Source organism: Microcaecilia unicolor, chromosome 6, assembly GCF_901765095.1.
Source record: "Microcaecilia unicolor chromosome 6, aMicUni1.1, whole genome shotgun sequence".
Taxonomy (NCBI): domain Eukaryota; kingdom Metazoa; phylum Chordata; class Amphibia; order Gymnophiona; family Siphonopidae; genus Microcaecilia; species Microcaecilia unicolor.
Window position 1 is genome coordinate 67,544,066 of NC_044036.1, and position 17,232 is coordinate 67,561,297.

Genomic DNA, 17,232 nt, shown 5'->3' on the forward strand with positions numbered 1-17,232 from the left:
CTATTTTCGGGAAGATGTTTTCTTCTGCTCGTCTTGGGGTCCCCTTTTCCTCTCTTCCCTTAATATGTTTTGTTATTTTGCCATTTTTAAAGTTTCCTTCATTTTCCAGTCAGTAGGCCGCGTTTAGGCCTTGACTCCAGCCGTGTTTCTTCCGTCTCTTTTCTCTCGGTGCCTTGTCCCTTTTTCCCTAAATTTAAATCACCTAACAGAAATCTGTGGGGACTATATGTCAAATAGCAAAATCATGTCCCAAACAGTACTATCTTCAGCAGAAAATTATTTACTTTTTTATATTGGGATTATCAGACTTCTATGCATCTCGCAACCATCTGAACAATAATGTTCTTTCGTTCTTTCTTTGCAAACGAAATGGCGCGGTGCAAATCCTCATAGAATCCCACTTTAATTTTTATTCAAAACTGGATTTTATCAAAAATTCTTAAACATCCTTAAAAGTTGTGACTTATCTTTAATGGCAGCAGCATAAAGTTATCAGGAACCTCCGCCGACATGGCCAGGTTTCGCAATCCGCTTTATCAAGGTGGAGGCTCACTGCAAACCGATAAAAATAAATGTCCAACATCTTTCATAAGGGGAATCTATATAATCATAAACTATAAAGAAAGAAAAATACATATTTACCGTTGTAGCTTTCATATCGTTCCTGCATCAACAAAATGGCCGCGGCATCTAAGCACACGCCTTCCGTTTAAATAAGCTACAGCTGATCAAAAAGAGAACCTCAGGATTGGATAATCAACCAAAATAGCCAGCCAATCAAATCAGCGACCACCAGTCTATTTCAGAATTCAAACCGTCAGGGTATAAAGATTTAAGCTGAAAGATCCATCTTTGCTCTTTAAAATTTAATAATTGACTAATATTCCCACCCTCCCATCCCGCACATATATGGTCAATAATTCTCCATTTAAGATCTGTAAAAGAGTGATGAAATTCTAACCAATGTTGAACCAAAGGTGCTGATAGCACTTGATGTTTTATACGAGATTTATGTTCGTTCAAACGTACCTTAATAGGTCTACTAGATCTCCCTACATATATCTTGTGGCATGGGCAGATTATAACATATACCAGATTATTAGATAGACAATTGGTATTCGATCTAGCATATATAGGTCGAGAGTCATCAGAATATCTCCAAACTACACCCTCAATGGTAGTATCACACCATTGGCATGCTCCACATTTCGAGTGACCTAAAATAGAGGAATTAGTACCCTCATAATCCAATCTTTTGTATGATAGTAATTCCCCCAAAGTTTTACTCCGTTTATAAGCCCCAATCGGGTGGTATATGAAACATTCATAAATCTGTAGAACCTGCCAATGTTGGTGAATGCTTTTCAAGATTTTTGAACTCAATGGGGAGTACGGGAGAACAACAGTAAGTTTATCTTCTGAATCATTAGCATGGTATTGTAACAGTAGATCCCTATTAGAAAATTTTGCTCGTAAATAAGCCTTTCTAACAATTGATTTTGGATAGCCTCTTTCTACAAATTTCTTTGTCAATTTTCTAGCTTGATCCTCAAAGCTACCCATTTCAGAACATATTCTTCTAATCCTTAGGAATTGACTTTAAGATGATAGGGATGCCACAAGATATATGTAGGGAGATCTAGTAGACCTATTAAGGTACGTTTGAACGAACATAAATCTCGTATAAAACATCAAGTGCTATCAGCACCTTTGGTTCAACATTGGTTAGAATTTCATCACTCTTTTACAGATCTTAAATGGAGAATTATTGACCATATATGTGCGGGATGGGAGGGTGGGAATATTAGTCAATTATTAAATTTTAAAGAGCAAAGATGGATCTTTCAGCTTAAATCTTTATACCCTGACGGTTTGAATTCTGAAATAGACTGGTGGTCGCTGATTTGATTGGCTGGCTATTTTGGTTGATTATCCAATCCTGAGGTTCTCTTTTTGATCAACTGTAGCTTATTTAAACGGAAGGCGTGTGCTTAGATGCCGCGGCCATTTTGTTGATGCAGGAACGATATGAAAGCTACAACGGTAAATATGTATTTTTCTTTCTTTATAGTTTATGATTATATAGATTCCCCTTATGAAAGATGTTGGACATTTATTTTTATCGTTGGTTTGCAGTGAGCCTCCACCTTGATAAAGCGGATTGCGAAACCTGGCCATGTCGGCGGAGGTTCCTGATAACTTTATGCTGCTGCCATTAAAGATAAGTCACAACTTTTAAGGATGTTTAAGAATTTTTGATAAAATCCAGTTTGAATAAAAATTAAAGTGGGATTCTATGAGGATTTGCACCGCGCCATTTCGTTTGCAAAGAAAGAACGAAAGAACATTATTGTTCAGATGGTTGCGAGATGCATAGAAGTCTGATAATCCCAATATAAAAAAGTAAATTTTCTGCTGAAGATAGTACTGTTTGGGACATGATTTTGCTATTGTCCCTTTTTCCGGCACCATCAATCTGTTTCATTTCTCTGAAGAAGTTTTTCTATCCATGTCATCTAAAGTTCCCAGTGGCTTTAAGCACTGTACCCAGTGCAGTCGGACCATCTGTGGTGCAGACACCCATTCTTGGTGTCTTCAGTGCTTAGGGCCCGACCATAACCCTGCTAACTGTGTCCTCTGTCTGAGTATGCACAAGAGAACTCAGGTGTCCAGAGATGCTCAACGTGAAAAGATTTTTGGAGCCATGTCCAAGTCCTCGACGTTTGCGTCTGCATCGGGAGCATCGGTCCCGGGTATGGCTGTTTTAAGACCTATGAATGCTCGGAGCAGCAGTGCATCGAGTGGGTCTCCACCTGTCTCTACACCAGTTGCTGGACAGGGCCCCTTTGACTGGTTAGTGTCTGACCCAATCCTAGGTCAACGTAAGAATTTGGCATCGTCCTTGTCGGTACCAAGGAGTCTCGGTGACGAGCTTCGGGCGAAGGCTAAGAAGCATCTGCACCTGTCCTCCTCGATGTATGGTGCCGGGAACTCTGGGGCGACGAGAGAATCAGCATCCAAGAAGTGTTGGCGCCGGAAGGATTGCTACCCCCACCACCACCATTCAAGAAGTGCCAATGCGTCGGTCTCCGAGCAGCCAAGACTGGCTCACATCTCGACCCCATTGGTTCTGCAACCTGTCTCTGAGCCAGCACCCCAGCTTTTCCCGATGTCTACCCTCGCCCTGAACTGCTGGATGGTCTTAGGCAACGGTGTGTGTCTGTACCAGAGGTGCTTGTGTCTGCTGTACCTCCCATTGCGGCCCCACTTGGCCCTCAACCTGCGGTGCGTCCTCCAGCGCCGGTGTTGCATGTGGTACCAGTGTCAACTGCCACCCAGGACGGTATCCCCTCGACGTCGATGGAGAAAACTTCACCAGAGTTGAGGTGGGAGCCAGCTCTTCGACGTCCCTCTCTGAGACATGATTCCTCTACATTGAGGCAAGTTCTGTCCGTGCTGAGGTTTTGTCCGACATCAGTGAGGAGCACTCATGGGAGTCAGAGGAGGATCCAAGGTACTTTTCCTCTGATAAATCCTATGGAATTCCTTCTGATCACTTCCCTCCACTTGAAAGGAGAGAATCTCCTCTGGAGAGCCTTTCATTCCCCTCTTTTGTAAAGGAAATGGCTGCGGCCATTCCATTTCCTTTAAAAGTGGAGGATGAGCCCAGGGCTAAGATGCTTGAGGTCCTGGACTGTATGTCTCCTCCTAGGGAAGCTGTGACTGTCCCTCTCAACAAGGTACTCCAGGAAGTCCTGATTAGGAATTGGGATTCCCCTCTCTCAGTCCCTGTTCTGCCCAAGAAGATCGACACCATGTACCGGATCCACAATATGCCTGGTTTTAGTAGGCCCCAGTTGCCTCGCAATTCCAGGTGGTGGAATCTGCTCTCAAAATGGCCAAGGGTACTAGGGACTTTACCTCAGCGCTCCCAGGCAGAGAAGCTAGAACCTTGGACTCTTTTGGGAGGAAGATGTTCAGGCTTCAATGCTTATGTCTCATATTCAGTCTTACTAGCTTTTATGAGCATCTACCTGTGGGACTTAGAGCCAGATGCACTAAACAATCATTAGAGCCCTTCCCTTATCGATTCCCTTAGCGAATCGATAAGGAATGGGCATGCATTAAGAAAAGGGAATGCAAATGAGCCGCTCGCTGTAGCTCACTTGCATTCTCTATTCCATCGTTAAATAATTGGCCGATCGAGCATGCGCAGAGCAGCCAAGCGTTATGCTGACTGCTCTGCGCATGCCAGATACGCCTCCCTGTGCCGCCCGAAGACACCGTGCTGCTCACCCCCTCCAATGCGGCTCGATCCAGAGGACACTGCAGTTGAGGACGCCCATCCAAAAAAAACGTCCATTTTGGCCGTCATTCCCCCCCTTAATAATAAAAACGTCTTTTTTGGCAGTGCTTCACTCAGCTGAGAGACCTGGAAGTCTCTGAGCCAATCACAGCACGTTTAGCTCGGCTAAACGTGTTGTGATTGGATCAGGGACTTCCAGGTCTCTCAGCTGAGTGAAGCACTGCCAAAAAAAACGTTTTTATTATTGCAAGGGGGGGAAGGCGCCCATCCAAAAAAAAACGTCCATTTTGGCCCCCTTAATTATAAAAACGTCTTTTTTGGCAGTGCTTCACTCAGCTGAGAGACCTGGAAGTCTGAGCCAATCACAGCGCGTTTAGCTGTGCTAAACGCATTGTGATTGGCTCAGGGACTTCCAGGTCTCTCAGCTAAGTGAAGCACTGCCAAAAAAGACGTTTTTATTATTGCAGAGGGGGAAAGGCGGCCAAAATGGGCGTTTTTTTGGATGGGCGTCCTCAACTGCACTGTCCTCTGGATTGAGGCACATCGGAGGGGGTGCGCAGCGTCTTTGGGGGGGGGGGGGAATGACGGCCAAAATAGACCTTTTTATTATTGCACTGACAAGCACTTGACTTTTTTCCCCCGATTTTTTTATTTTTATTTTTTTTAATTGAAAGAAGTCTTTATTCAAAGTTCGGAGAAAGAACAACTTGTAAAGATTACACATATCTCTTGCACATTAAAAACTCACATGTGCAGGAAAAGTGAACACAACCATATTTGTAATAACAACGTTACCAACACCTCCCCAGCAGACCATGTAAAAACACCAGTCACTTCAGTTTTTATACATTTTCTTTTACCAAACCCCCCCCCCCCCCCCCCCCCCGCCATTGTCTCATTACCCGCAGTTCCACCAGACAAAGAAAAAAAAAGGGGGGACACCCCCCCGTTCCCCTACTCCCCTCCATTCCTAATCAAGAAATACTTCAGCAAGAACAATGTGCCAAAAAAGGGCACCAGATAGATTCCCATTTAGCCAGTGTTTTATTACGCTTAGCCCAGAGCCTCTCCATCTCACACACATACCAAAGCTTATTGAGCCACTTAGCAATTGAAGGGACCTGCAAGGACTTCCATGAAGCTGCCAATGTAACCCTAGCAGCACTCATAGCGTGCCTGACCAACAAAGAATGGGAAGTGGCCAGGCCCGGTGGCTTCTTTGGAAAAAGAAAAAACTCAGGAGACCATTTCAGGGGTTTAGAAATCAATCTCTGGATTCTATACTGCACAGCTTTCCAAAAAGCACGTACTTTAATACAGGTCCACCAGAGATGTCCCATAGTTCCCTCTTGCCCTCACCCTCTCCAGCACCGAGATGACACCTGCGGAAACATATGGTGAAGACGGGCAGGGGTCAAATGCCATCTATACATCACCTTTAGAGCATTCTCCTTAAACGGAGTAGAGATAGAGATTTGCGACAAAGTAAGCTCCATAACAGCCCAATCATCATTCGACAATGTCACCCCCAACTCCCGATGCCAGTGCTCTCGATATTCCACAGGAGCCTGAATCCTTCTACGTTGATATGAATATAAACACGTTATCAGACCTCTCGTCACTTTAGAGTCCACACACAGATCTTCCAAAAATGAATCCTCTCGCAACACTTTAGCCCTAATCTCACCAGCTGAAAGGAAATGTTTTACCTGCAGGTAAGCAAAAATATCCTTAGAAGAAAGAGCATATTGCTCAGTCAAGCTTTGGAACTGTACAAACTCATCATCGTCCAAAAATTGATCCCAAGATTCCAAACGAACTGAAAACCAGCATTTAAAAATACCAGATTCAAGACCCAGAGGAAAAAAGTGATTATGAATTACTGGAGTAAGTTTGGAAAGGACCGAGTCCTGTGAAACAAAGAGACTATCCCAATAATGAAAAGTTCTGGATATTGAGGGACATAGCCCCTTGTCTAATTTCCTATACCTCCATGGAAACCACATTAACGAACGCAACAAACACCCGCCAACTGAATCCTGTTCCAGACTAATCCACCTCTTATGAGAATCAGCCTGATACCATTCTATGGCCGCAATCGCCTGCGCCGCTTTATAATACCAATATATATTGGGAACACCAAGCCCTCCTTGTCGCTGGTCTCTATATAACAAAACTCTAGAAATACGTGGCCTTTTATTGGACCATTTAAAACACGTAAGTCAGTCCTGTATACCTGAGAGATAAGATTGGGCTAAACGCAAAGGAAGCACCTGAAATAGATACATCAGGCGTGCAATACATTCATTTTGATGGTGGCAATCCTACCAAACCACGATAAATCTATAGACCCCCAAGTTTCCAGGTCCCTATAGATCTCTTTCAAAAGAAAAGGATAATTAACCACAAATAAGTCAGAGAATTTTTTTAGTGAGGGTGACCTCCAAATATCTGATTCCTTGGGAAACCCAACAGAATGGAAATTTTTCTTGTAAAGAAGCCAGGATAGAACCTGGGATACCAACAGCCATCGCCTCCGATTTAGACATGTTAAACCCCGAGACTAATGAATATTCATCCAACGCCTGGATTAAATTTGGCAAAGAGAGTAAGGGTTGAGTCAAGGAAAGTAATATATCATCAGCAAAAAGAGCCAATTTATATTCCTACCCTGCCACCTGCAACCCTGAAATATTAGAGTTAGCTCAAATAGCAATAGCTAACGGTTCCATAACCAGCGCAAATAGCAAGAGAGGACAACCCTGCCTCGTTCCTCTGGATAAAGAAAACAATGGCGAATTACCTCCATTAATACGGACACATGCTTTGGGAGAATGATAAAGAGCCTGGATCCAATTTCGAAAGTGCAAACCTATCCCCAACCTCTCCATAACACACATCATAAAAGGCCAATGAACACGGTCAAACGCTTTTTCAGCATCCAAACCCAATACGCATAAGGATGTTCGAGACTGATTAGCTACGTACAATAAATTTACCATACGCCGCACATTATCTTTAGCTTGCCTGTGAGGAACAAACCCAACTTGGTCAGGATGGACCAAGTCAGGAAGAACCTTATCTAACCGATTAGCCAAAACCTTTGCTATGATTTTAACATTGGAATTTAGAATAGATATTGGCCGGTAAGATGCACATTCCACCTTGTCTTTACCAGGCTTTGGGATCACAGCAATCCAGGCCTCCATCGTTGAGGGAGGGAGAACCTCCCCATCTTGAACTCCATTACAATTCTCCGCTAAAAGAGAAGCCAACTCCCCCCTGAATACCCTGTAAAACTGATTCGGCTACACATCTATCCCCGGAGCTTTGCCTATGGGTAAATCTTTGATCACGGAGGCAACCTCTGCAGCCCCAACAACACTCTCAAGAGATAATTGCTAAGCAGCATCTGAAAGAGAAGGAAGATCCTGGGAAGCAAGAAAGGCCGTTATCGCATCTTGCTTGATATGAGAATCTGCTGAGTAAAGGGACTGATAAAAGGCCTGAAATCGTCGACGAATCAAGGAGGATTGGGTCAATATTTTATTATGGCCATCCCCGATACGTAAGATAGTACGATCAAACTGCTTCTGCCGCAACCTAAGGGCTAAAGATCTGCTAGGTTTATTCTGGGTAGAGTAATGATTCAACTGTTGCTGACCTCGAACAAACTGTAGTTGTTCCGAGTATACATTGTCCAACTGAAGCTGAAGGGCCTGTATCTCCCGCAAGTATTCAACCTTTTGTGACAACTTATGCTTAGCTTCCAGGCATGCCAATCGTGTCACACATGCCTCAACCTCCTGTCTCTGTGCCCTGGCTCGAATACTTGCCTTTTTAAAGAAAAATCCCCTCGTCACGGCCTTTAAAGCATCCCACACAATTCCCATAGGAGGCCCCGATGCAACATTGGTTTTGAGATATTCCTTCAGAACTGTCCTATATTGCGCCAACAGCTTCGGATCTCTTAATAGGGAAACGTTGAGAGACCATCTAGTGTCTTTCTCTGCCTCATAGAAAGAGGAAAGGTTCAACCACGTTGGGGCATGATCCGAGAGGGTGATGGAACCTATACCTGAAACACTAATACCCTGTGAAAGAGATATGTCAAGAAGAATATGATCGATGCGAGAGTAAGAATCGTCAGAATGAGAATAGAAAGATTAATCCTTGTCGCGTGGATGATGTAAATGCCACATGTCACAAACAGCCAGAGTTCTGGCCAGATCCTCCAACGCCTTAGAGTTTTGAATGTCAGCTCTCGATATCACCCCAGTTTTATCCAGTTTTGGGTCAAACATTGCATTAACCCCCCCCCCCCCCCCCCCCCCCCAAAAAAAAAAAAAAAAAAACAATTTACCATACGGGTCAGTGTGCACCACCTTGCCCAACCGGGCAAAAAATGCGCTTTGAGATTCATTAGGAGCGTATACAGCTACAAGAGAGAGAAAGGTAAGTTATTCAGCATCACATGTAAAAACAAGAAGCGCCCAGCAGGATCACGCTTTATTTTCTGTACCTGTACCTGCAAGGAGGAATGTAATAAAATCACAACCCCCTGCTTCTTCTTAGCACTGGCATCGGAAACAAAGAATACATAAGAATATCGATGATGACAGAGCAATTTCTCATGTTCCCTTCTAAAATTTGTCTCCTGCAAAAACCACATGTGGAGTACTCATTTGCAGTTCCCTAAACAACTTTTGTCGCTTTTGGGGAGAGTTAAGGCCCTTGACATTGAAAGACAAAAATTTTAGATCAACACTCATTTATAATATATGGCAAACATGGGTGTAACCAAGCTCTGTGCCAGCCCAGGAGGAAGAGAACAGGAGAACAGGATGACCCAACAAACAAGCAGCCCAAAAGGGGGAAAGAAAAAAAAAGGGAAAAGACCCCCCCCCCTCTCCATCTCTCCAACACAATGAGCACCCACCATGACAATACCTAGATACCCACCCCACCCCCTCCCACCAAATCATCAAAAATCCCCCTAGACAGAGACTCGCAAGCCCCCTAACTAGGCTCTCCGAAGAAAGTAACCCACCAAGCCAAAGAGCCACCCAGATACCCCCGCCCTTCACATCCCTTCGTTCCTTCTGTTCAAAACACAGTCCTAACCCTATATTACAGCATACAAAGTAAACCACAAACACATCCCACTATCACACCTCCCTCTCCTACCCCCTTTTAGATCCATAAAGGACAACATTATAGCCTTAACCTGAAAATCCCAATAAACGAGCTAAATTGCCCTATAAAACTACCCGCTCAAATTGCAGATCTACATATAAACAAAGTTACATTGAGATGAAAAAGTCTCTTCACGGAGCCTTCGGGCAGCTTCTGGAGTTCTTGACCACCCGCTTCCATTGCTGAAGCTTTGCTCAAGATGCAGGAGCAATGTCTACAGGTGGATGCGCAGCGGCTGCTGCTCCCCAGCAAAAGCAAGGGGCCAGTTTTTGACTGGCTCCAGCAGAGCATAGCTGCTTTCAAAGTGTCCATACCAGAGGCTGACATTTTTCAACAAAAGGTGGCCTTTTATAACCTCCTACCAGTGGGTTCTTCAAATAGTCTGTCTCGGCTTCAAAAACCTCCAGATTGTCCACTGAGAGCTCATTACTTCAGCTCTCCACACGAGAAGATACTTGCAGAGGAACTCTCCACCCTTCTGAAGGCCCATGCGGTCGAACCTGTTCCATCTAGGGCAGAAGGGCATGGATTCTATTCCAGGTATTTCCTCGTCCAAAAGAAGACAGGTGGGATTCGTCCCATCCTAGACCTAAGGGCCCTGAACAAATTCCTGGTCAAAGAAGAGTTCAGGACAGTTTCCCTAGGCACCCTTCTTCCCATGATTCAGAAACACTATTGGCTAAGCTCTCTGAACTTAAAGGACGCATATACGCACGGCCAGATACGTCCAGCCCACTGGCAGTATCTTCAGTTTCGACTTTGAGCACACCACTTCCAGTACTGCATGTTGCCTTTTGGCCTCGCTTTAGCACCCATGGTCTTTACCAGTAGTTTCAGCATCATTACACAGGCTGAGAGTGTATGTGTTCCTTATCTCGACAATTGGCTGGTAAAGAGCACATTGGAGGACAGTGCTTGGGAGTCCATGCGGAGGACTATTCGGGTGTTAGAGGTACTAAGGTTCGTTATAAACTACCCCAAGTCCCAGCTTCACCCTCTCCAGTGATTGGAGTTCATTGGAGCACTGCTCGATACGCAGAAAGTATGAGGCTCCCAGAACCAAGAGTGGACACTAGCCACCCTGGTTTCTCAGGTTTGAGCCTCTCAGCAGGTCACAGCTCAGCAGATGTTGTTGCTGAGCCACATAGCTTCCACAGTTTGTGACACCCATGACACGCCTTCATATGAGATCAGCCCAATGGACCCTAGCCTACCAGTGGTGCCAAGCCACGGGAAGTCTATAAGATGTCATCCAAGTGTTCCCAGACCTTGTTCACTCTCTTTTCTGGTAGACCATTTGATCCAATTTGACTCTGGGACTCCCATTCCAAATTCCTTAGCTTCAAAAGGTGTTGACAACAGATGCTTCTCTCCTACGTTAGGGAGCTTATGTGGATGGGTCAGTCAAGGAAACAGGTCTTCAGATCAACCTTCTTGAATGCTCTAAAGGTTTTCAGAGATTGGTTGCCTCACCAAATTGTACTCATTCAGATAGACAATCAGGGCCGGCAGAACGCTAGGGCTCTTCAGCTTGGAGAAAGACAGCTGAGGGGAGATATGATAGAGGTCTATAAAATAATGAGTGGAGTGGAACGGGTAGACGTGAATCACTTGATTACTCTCCAAAAATACTAGGACTAGGGTGCACGTGATGAAGCTACAAAGTAGTAAATTTAAAGGAAACAGAAAATGTTTCTTCATTCAACGTGTAATTAAACTCTGGAATTCGTTGCCAAAGAATGTAGTAAAAGCAGTTAGCTTAGCAGGGTTTAAAAAAGGTTTGGATGGCTTCCTAAAGGAAAAGTCCATAGACCATTATTAAAATGGACTTGGGGAAAATCCACTGCTTATTTCTAGGATAAGCAGCATAAAATATATTGACTTTTTTGAGATCTTGCCAGGTATTTGTGACCTGGATTGGCCACTGTTAGAAAAAGGATGCTGTGCTTGATGGACTTTCGGTCTGTCTCAGTATGGCAATACTTATGTAGGATATGCATGGCAGGGGGGCGCCAGAGACTGCCATGCTTACCATTGCTTACCCTCCCCCCATCGCCACAACAATGCTGCCATCCCCTTCCCGCATACTACTACCTTGCCACCTGCCCTGGTGGTGTAGTGATCATTGCGGCTGCAGGGACAGGAAAGAATCCCATTCTTTCCTGCCCGCTGCCACTACTCCGTCTCCAGCACGCTCTACTTTTCTCTTCTGTGCCGCGGACAGCTCCAATGTATTTTAAAAATTGAAGGTCATTTTCTTGGTGGCTATTACTTCAGCTTGTAGAGTTAATGAGCTTCAGACCTTAGTAGTGGATGCACCTTATAGTAAGTTTCATCACATCTCATTACTGCCTTGAGCAGAATATCCAAAGTGATAGTCGGTTCAGGCAGACAGTGTTGCAGAATCTGTTTGGGGTTTGGAATCCAACTCCACTCCCCTAGACTCATTTTATTCTGTTCCAGGCTGCACTCTCTCTCAAGTTTGTATATAGTTTAGGTTAATCTGAGTTATATTCTTGCCTTTGCGAGGCCCAGTTGTCCAATGTTTGTTATTTGTAGTGCACCTAGATGTTAGGGATTCCCCACTTGTGAGAATAAATAAGGTCTGCTTGTCCTCGGAGAAAGCAAAGGTACTTACCTGTAGCAGGTGTTCTCCAAGGACAGCAGGCCTTATATTCTCACAAACCCGCCCACCTCCCCTTGGAGTTGTCTCCTAGTTACAATTTTATTTTTGCTGTAGTATCTAACTGCGGGACTCGTGCCCTCGTGGCAGGCAAGAAGGCGCTCTCTAATGCAAGGTGGAGCGTGTCTCGCACTCCACAAAGCTCTATTTTAAGCTTGTTAGAAGTTCCAGACTGGGCAGCGTGACTTACCCTCTTGTGAAAATTTAAGGCCTGCTGTCCTCAGAGAACATCTGCTACAGGTAAGTACCTTCACTATACACTGCTTTGATTGTGGACAGTATATAAGACAGTATAAAAAAAAAATAAGTTCCAATTTCAAATCATATCTATTGACAAACCATCCAAATCTAAATACTTACATTTAAGAGCTATTGAAACTAGCAATGTTTTGAGTGCTTTTATTTTGAATAAACATTACTTTGCACTTCACAGAATAATATACTTTTTTTTTAACCTCTCTCCCAGGATCCAGCAAGGACTTCTGATTTTGAGATTAACAGAAATAGTATTGTTCCTAAAACCCAGACCGAAATAATATATGTGCCAGAAATTCCACAAATAGACCTACAGTATAGCAGCAATCAGGAGGCAGAAAATAGAAGGTACAAGGATAAGCTTAGAATGTCAGCCTTTCTTTCTGGTAACAGAATGACCTTTTCTTTCTCTGCAGATTTGCAGTCATGTTTCTGGCCTTATGTTTTTCAGAATTCAGCAGAGGTTCCAATTTAACCTTCAGGACTTCAGATGCTGTGCTGTATTGGGTAGAGGGCATTTTGGAAAGGTAGATTTTGGAATATTTTGTACTGTTTTAGATGAGTATAAACTTAAGTTGTTGCATATATCGTGTGTCCTCTGTTTCAGGTGCTTCTTGCTGAATATAAAAACACCAATGAAATGTTTGCTATCAAGGCATTAAAGAAAGGAGACATCATTGCTCGTGATGAGGTAGACAGGTCAGTTGGATTTAAGCTTTTAGCATATATTATTATTTTGTGACTGTCAAATGGTAGAAATAATGCTAGTAGTTCAGAACCAGAAACTTCTAAAGCACAAACAAAAGTGATCATGTGAGTTATTTTATCTTGTTTCATTTATTTGAGAAATGTAGTGTAACGAGAAGATTGTTTTAGTTATCCTGGAGTTCTCCAAGGACAAGTAAGATAGAATGTCCTCACAGATGGATGATATCAGACAGAGCCAGTACATACAAGCCTCTCCCCTAGCTTTTCTAAAACTAAAGCTTTTAGCTTCACTATACATGTGTGTGAGTTCTGCACTGTCATTGCATGGAGCCACATCAGTTCTCAGATGTCGATCGCCTCTTTTCTGTCTTAGGAGAGAAGATATTAAGGTGCATTATAGTCGTAATGCACATTATTTGTCATTAACACATATTAAAGGATAATAACATGCATTATATTACCTTAACACACATTAAAGTACCATGGGATTCACAGTACTTAGATGCAAAGTATGCATATGTATGCAGTATACCTCATTACTATGTAAATTAAATAATGCAGCGTATAGTGAACACTGCAAGCGTTATTCCTGGAAAATTAATGCCAACAAAAAGTTGCTGTTATTTTTCCTGGCCACTTCTTAAAGGGGCTGGTCAAACTGAAAGTAAATTCTCCCCCCCCGCCCCCCAAGGATCTCCCCCAATCAAACTCATCCCGCTCCAAAGATCTCCCTTCCACAAAAGCCCCATTCCCCTGGGCTTACCTTGCAAAATCACTGGGGTCAGAGCAGGAATGATCCCCAGTCGCTCCTGTCCCTTACAACACCAAATGTAAAATGGAGCTGGTGATCACTAGCAGTAGTCTTGCAGTATTACAACTAGGGGTCAAGCTGCAGTATAAAGGTAAAGTGCGCCCCTAGCGGTAGTATCATGAGACCACAACTAGGAGATGCTGGTTCTATTTTGAGCTCGTTGCCGGTAAGGGACAGGATCAGCTTGGGATAGCTCCTGCTATGATCCCACTAGAGCCCAGGGATTTTGCAAGATAGACCTGGGGGGAGGGGGCTTTTGGGTGAGAAGGGTTTGTGATTAGGGGGTTTGTAATTGGGGGGGGGGGGCATTGGTAGGGAGGGAAGGACTTTGGAAGTGGGGATCTGATATGGGGGGGGGGGGGAATCTTTGGGGAGAACAAGGGAGAGGCAGCTCCTGACACTGTGCTGGCCATTTAAGAGTCAAGCTGGCAATATCGAGCCACAGCTTAGCGGCCCAATGCTCCCGGGCACTATGAATAGTACAGTATGCAAGATTGATCATAAGCTGCATTATTCATATACCACGGGAGTGAATTTCCTGCAGTGATGAGTTACCACAGGTTAGTCACTCCCATAGGAAATTAAGATGCAATAAAAGCCCAATTTTTTACTTCGCCTTAATAAATACCTCCCTTAACCTCCTTGTTTACGTTTTGGCATTTCAGTTTTCTTTTTTTTTTTTTTTTATGTCCGCCTCTTTGCCATTTTTTCAGAATTCTTTGCAGCTCAGTGGGGTTTCTTATCTCCCAAATTATTTTTACTTCAGTTATTTATTTTGGAAATATGGCCCAAAGGAAAACCTCCAGTGGGTTTAACAACTGCAGGCCATGGAGCAAGACAGTATCTGGTGTAGATCAGTGGTGTAGGAAGGTGGGGCGGTCCACCCCGGGTGCACGCCGCCGGGGGGGGGGGGGGGTGTCGTCTCCGTTGGTTCCTTGCTCCCTCTGCCCCAGAACAGGTTACTTCCTGTTCCGGGGCAGAGAGAGCAAGGAACCAATGGAGCCGACGCAGCTCCCAGCGACGTGGACTCGGGGGCGGATCGGCCCTCCCGCCCGCCCCTTGCTTCTAGAGTAAGTAACAATGCGCTCCGGAGGGGGGGATGCGTGCCGAGGGGGGCGCCGTGCTGCACTCGGGGGGGGGGGGGGTGCAGCAGCGACCTGCCCCAGGTGTCAGCCGCCCTCGCTACGGCACTGGTGTAGATATCTACAACTGGTATTTGCTAATACTGGTCCCAGATTACAAGATCTCTAGCTGTTGCTTGTGCTGATAGATGACAGTGAGGTCTTCTGGTAGTGATGAGCAGAAGGAATGGCTCTTTGGTTTTTCAAAGTCTAGAACACATTCAGGAACACTGGACTCAAAAGACCCTTGAGCTGCATCATAGACTGAGGATGCATTGGGCCTTATGGAGACCTTGATTTTTCTTGATGTTGAGCATCGATAGGACCCCTTTCAGATTGGACATCAACCAATATCTGTCCAAAGAGGACAAAGGTTCGCTCTCTTCAGCATTGACATAGACAGCTTCAAATATTGTGCATCGAGCAGGAGCAGAGAAGCATTTGGCATTGGGTGTCATCAGAGCATGATGCTGGGAGCACTGAGATAATGATGGTGAATATTTCTGCAAAGCATTCTCATAATGTTATTGTGACAGAATAGTGTGTTTTAAGCCTGTGAAACTGCCTTGATTATTCTTGGGGTGTATTTCTCTGGTTTGACCAGCGAATGGTGCATGGTGAGTTTTAGGCTGTTGCAAAGAACTGACCTTTCCTTCTTTGGTTGACGTAGATAAAGGATGTGGCCAGCTATTTTTAAGACTTGTTGTTCAGGGCTCTGATTGGCCCAGGAGCTCATTTTCATTTGGATTTTGCTGGCTTCCTCCCCAGTTTCAGCCCGGGAGGAGAGAGAGAGAGAGCTCTTTGCTGAAGCCCTGTAAAAACATTTATATTTGGTAATCTGTGGGCAGCATATTTTCTGATCTCTCCATGTACTGTTTGAACAGTGTGCAGATGTTTAGATGGTTTTGTAGTTGATCCATGTTTCAGTTGCCTGTTGTTGTTTGCTCATTGCCCTACATCCATAAGTAAAAGCTTTGTCCTCCTCCGTGGAATTGACTGGAGGAGGTATAACGTGGATCCAGCTTTTGTCTATTTTCTCCATCCATGTGCAGTTTTATCCTCTCTTCCCTTTCCCTCATTTCCATCCATGTGCATCTTCTTTTTTTTCTTTCCTCCCCGCCATCCATGTCCAGCACTTCTCTCCTGTCCTTCATCCGTGTCCAGCATTTCTCCTCTCTCTCCACCAACTCCTCCATCCATCCATGTCCAACAATTCTCCTGCTCTCCTCTCCATCTATTTCCAGCATTTCTCCTCTCTCCCTGCCCTCCCCTCCCATCAATGTGCATCTTCTTCCTGTCTCCCCTCCCCTCCATCCATGTCCAGCATGTCTCTTCTCTCCCCTCCCCTCCCATGTCCAGCGATTCTCCTCTATCCCCTGTCCTCTCCTGCCATCCATGTCCAGCGATTCTCCTCTCTCCTTCTCTCCCCTCTCATCCATATCCAGCGATTCTCCTCTCTCCCCTGCCCTCCCCTTCCATCCATATCCAGCGAATCTCTCTTCACTGACCTCCCCTCCATGTCCAGCGATTCTCCTCCCCTCCATGTCCAGCGATTCGTTCAAACCCCAGCGCCCCCCCCCCCCCCCCGCTGCCCTCCCTCAGCTCCCCGACTTCCCATTCGTGCACCCGTGCTCCCTGCCTTGAAATCTTAGTTTACCCGAAGTCACAGCGAACCGGCAATAAAAGCAGCAGGCAGGCAGGCTTGCCTCCTCGTCACTTCCCTTCCCTCTCAGCGCGTCCCTCCCTCTCAGAAAGGAAATTGCATCAGAGGAAGGCGGGACGCGCTGAGAGGGAAGGGAAGCGACGAGGAAGTGAACCTGCCTGCTGCTTTTACTGCCAGTTCACCGCGACTTCGGGTAAATTAAAGATTTCAAAGCAGGGTGCACGAACGGAAGGGAGCAGGCAGGTGAGCCGGACCTCACAAAAAAGGTGCCGTTACGCCGTACCGGCACAAAAAAAGCACTGGACTTACCTGTAGTATCCCAGGTAAATGTAAATTTGTGGTACTGCAGATAGGGGCCCCAAGTTGAATCCACTATCTTTTAAAGGGACAGGCAGTCTCCTAACAGTCATACCTACTTCCCATATACCACACCCACTTCCCCCTATAGATGGGCCTTTTCAAAATGCTAAAACAGGTAGTCTTTCTACA

The 17,232-nt window shown here is 44.9% G+C and overlaps 1 protein-coding gene across 11 annotated transcripts in view; it reads left to right on the forward strand.

Moving 5' to 3' along the window:
• Positions 1–17,232, forward strand: part of PKN2 (protein kinase N2) — a 218,713-nt gene that overhangs the window by 163,810 nt on the left and 37,671 nt on the right. For all 11 annotated transcript variants that reach the window (XM_030205380.1, XM_030205389.1, XM_030205381.1 and 8 more), the window contains 3 exons: positions 12,652–12,788; positions 12,892–12,967; positions 13,048–13,139. In XM_030205380.1, coding sequence (XP_030061240.1) covers positions 12,652–12,788; positions 12,892–12,967; positions 13,048–13,139 — 305 coding nt within the window. The remainder of the gene's footprint in view (positions 1–12,651; positions 12,789–12,891; positions 12,968–13,047; positions 13,140–17,232) is intronic.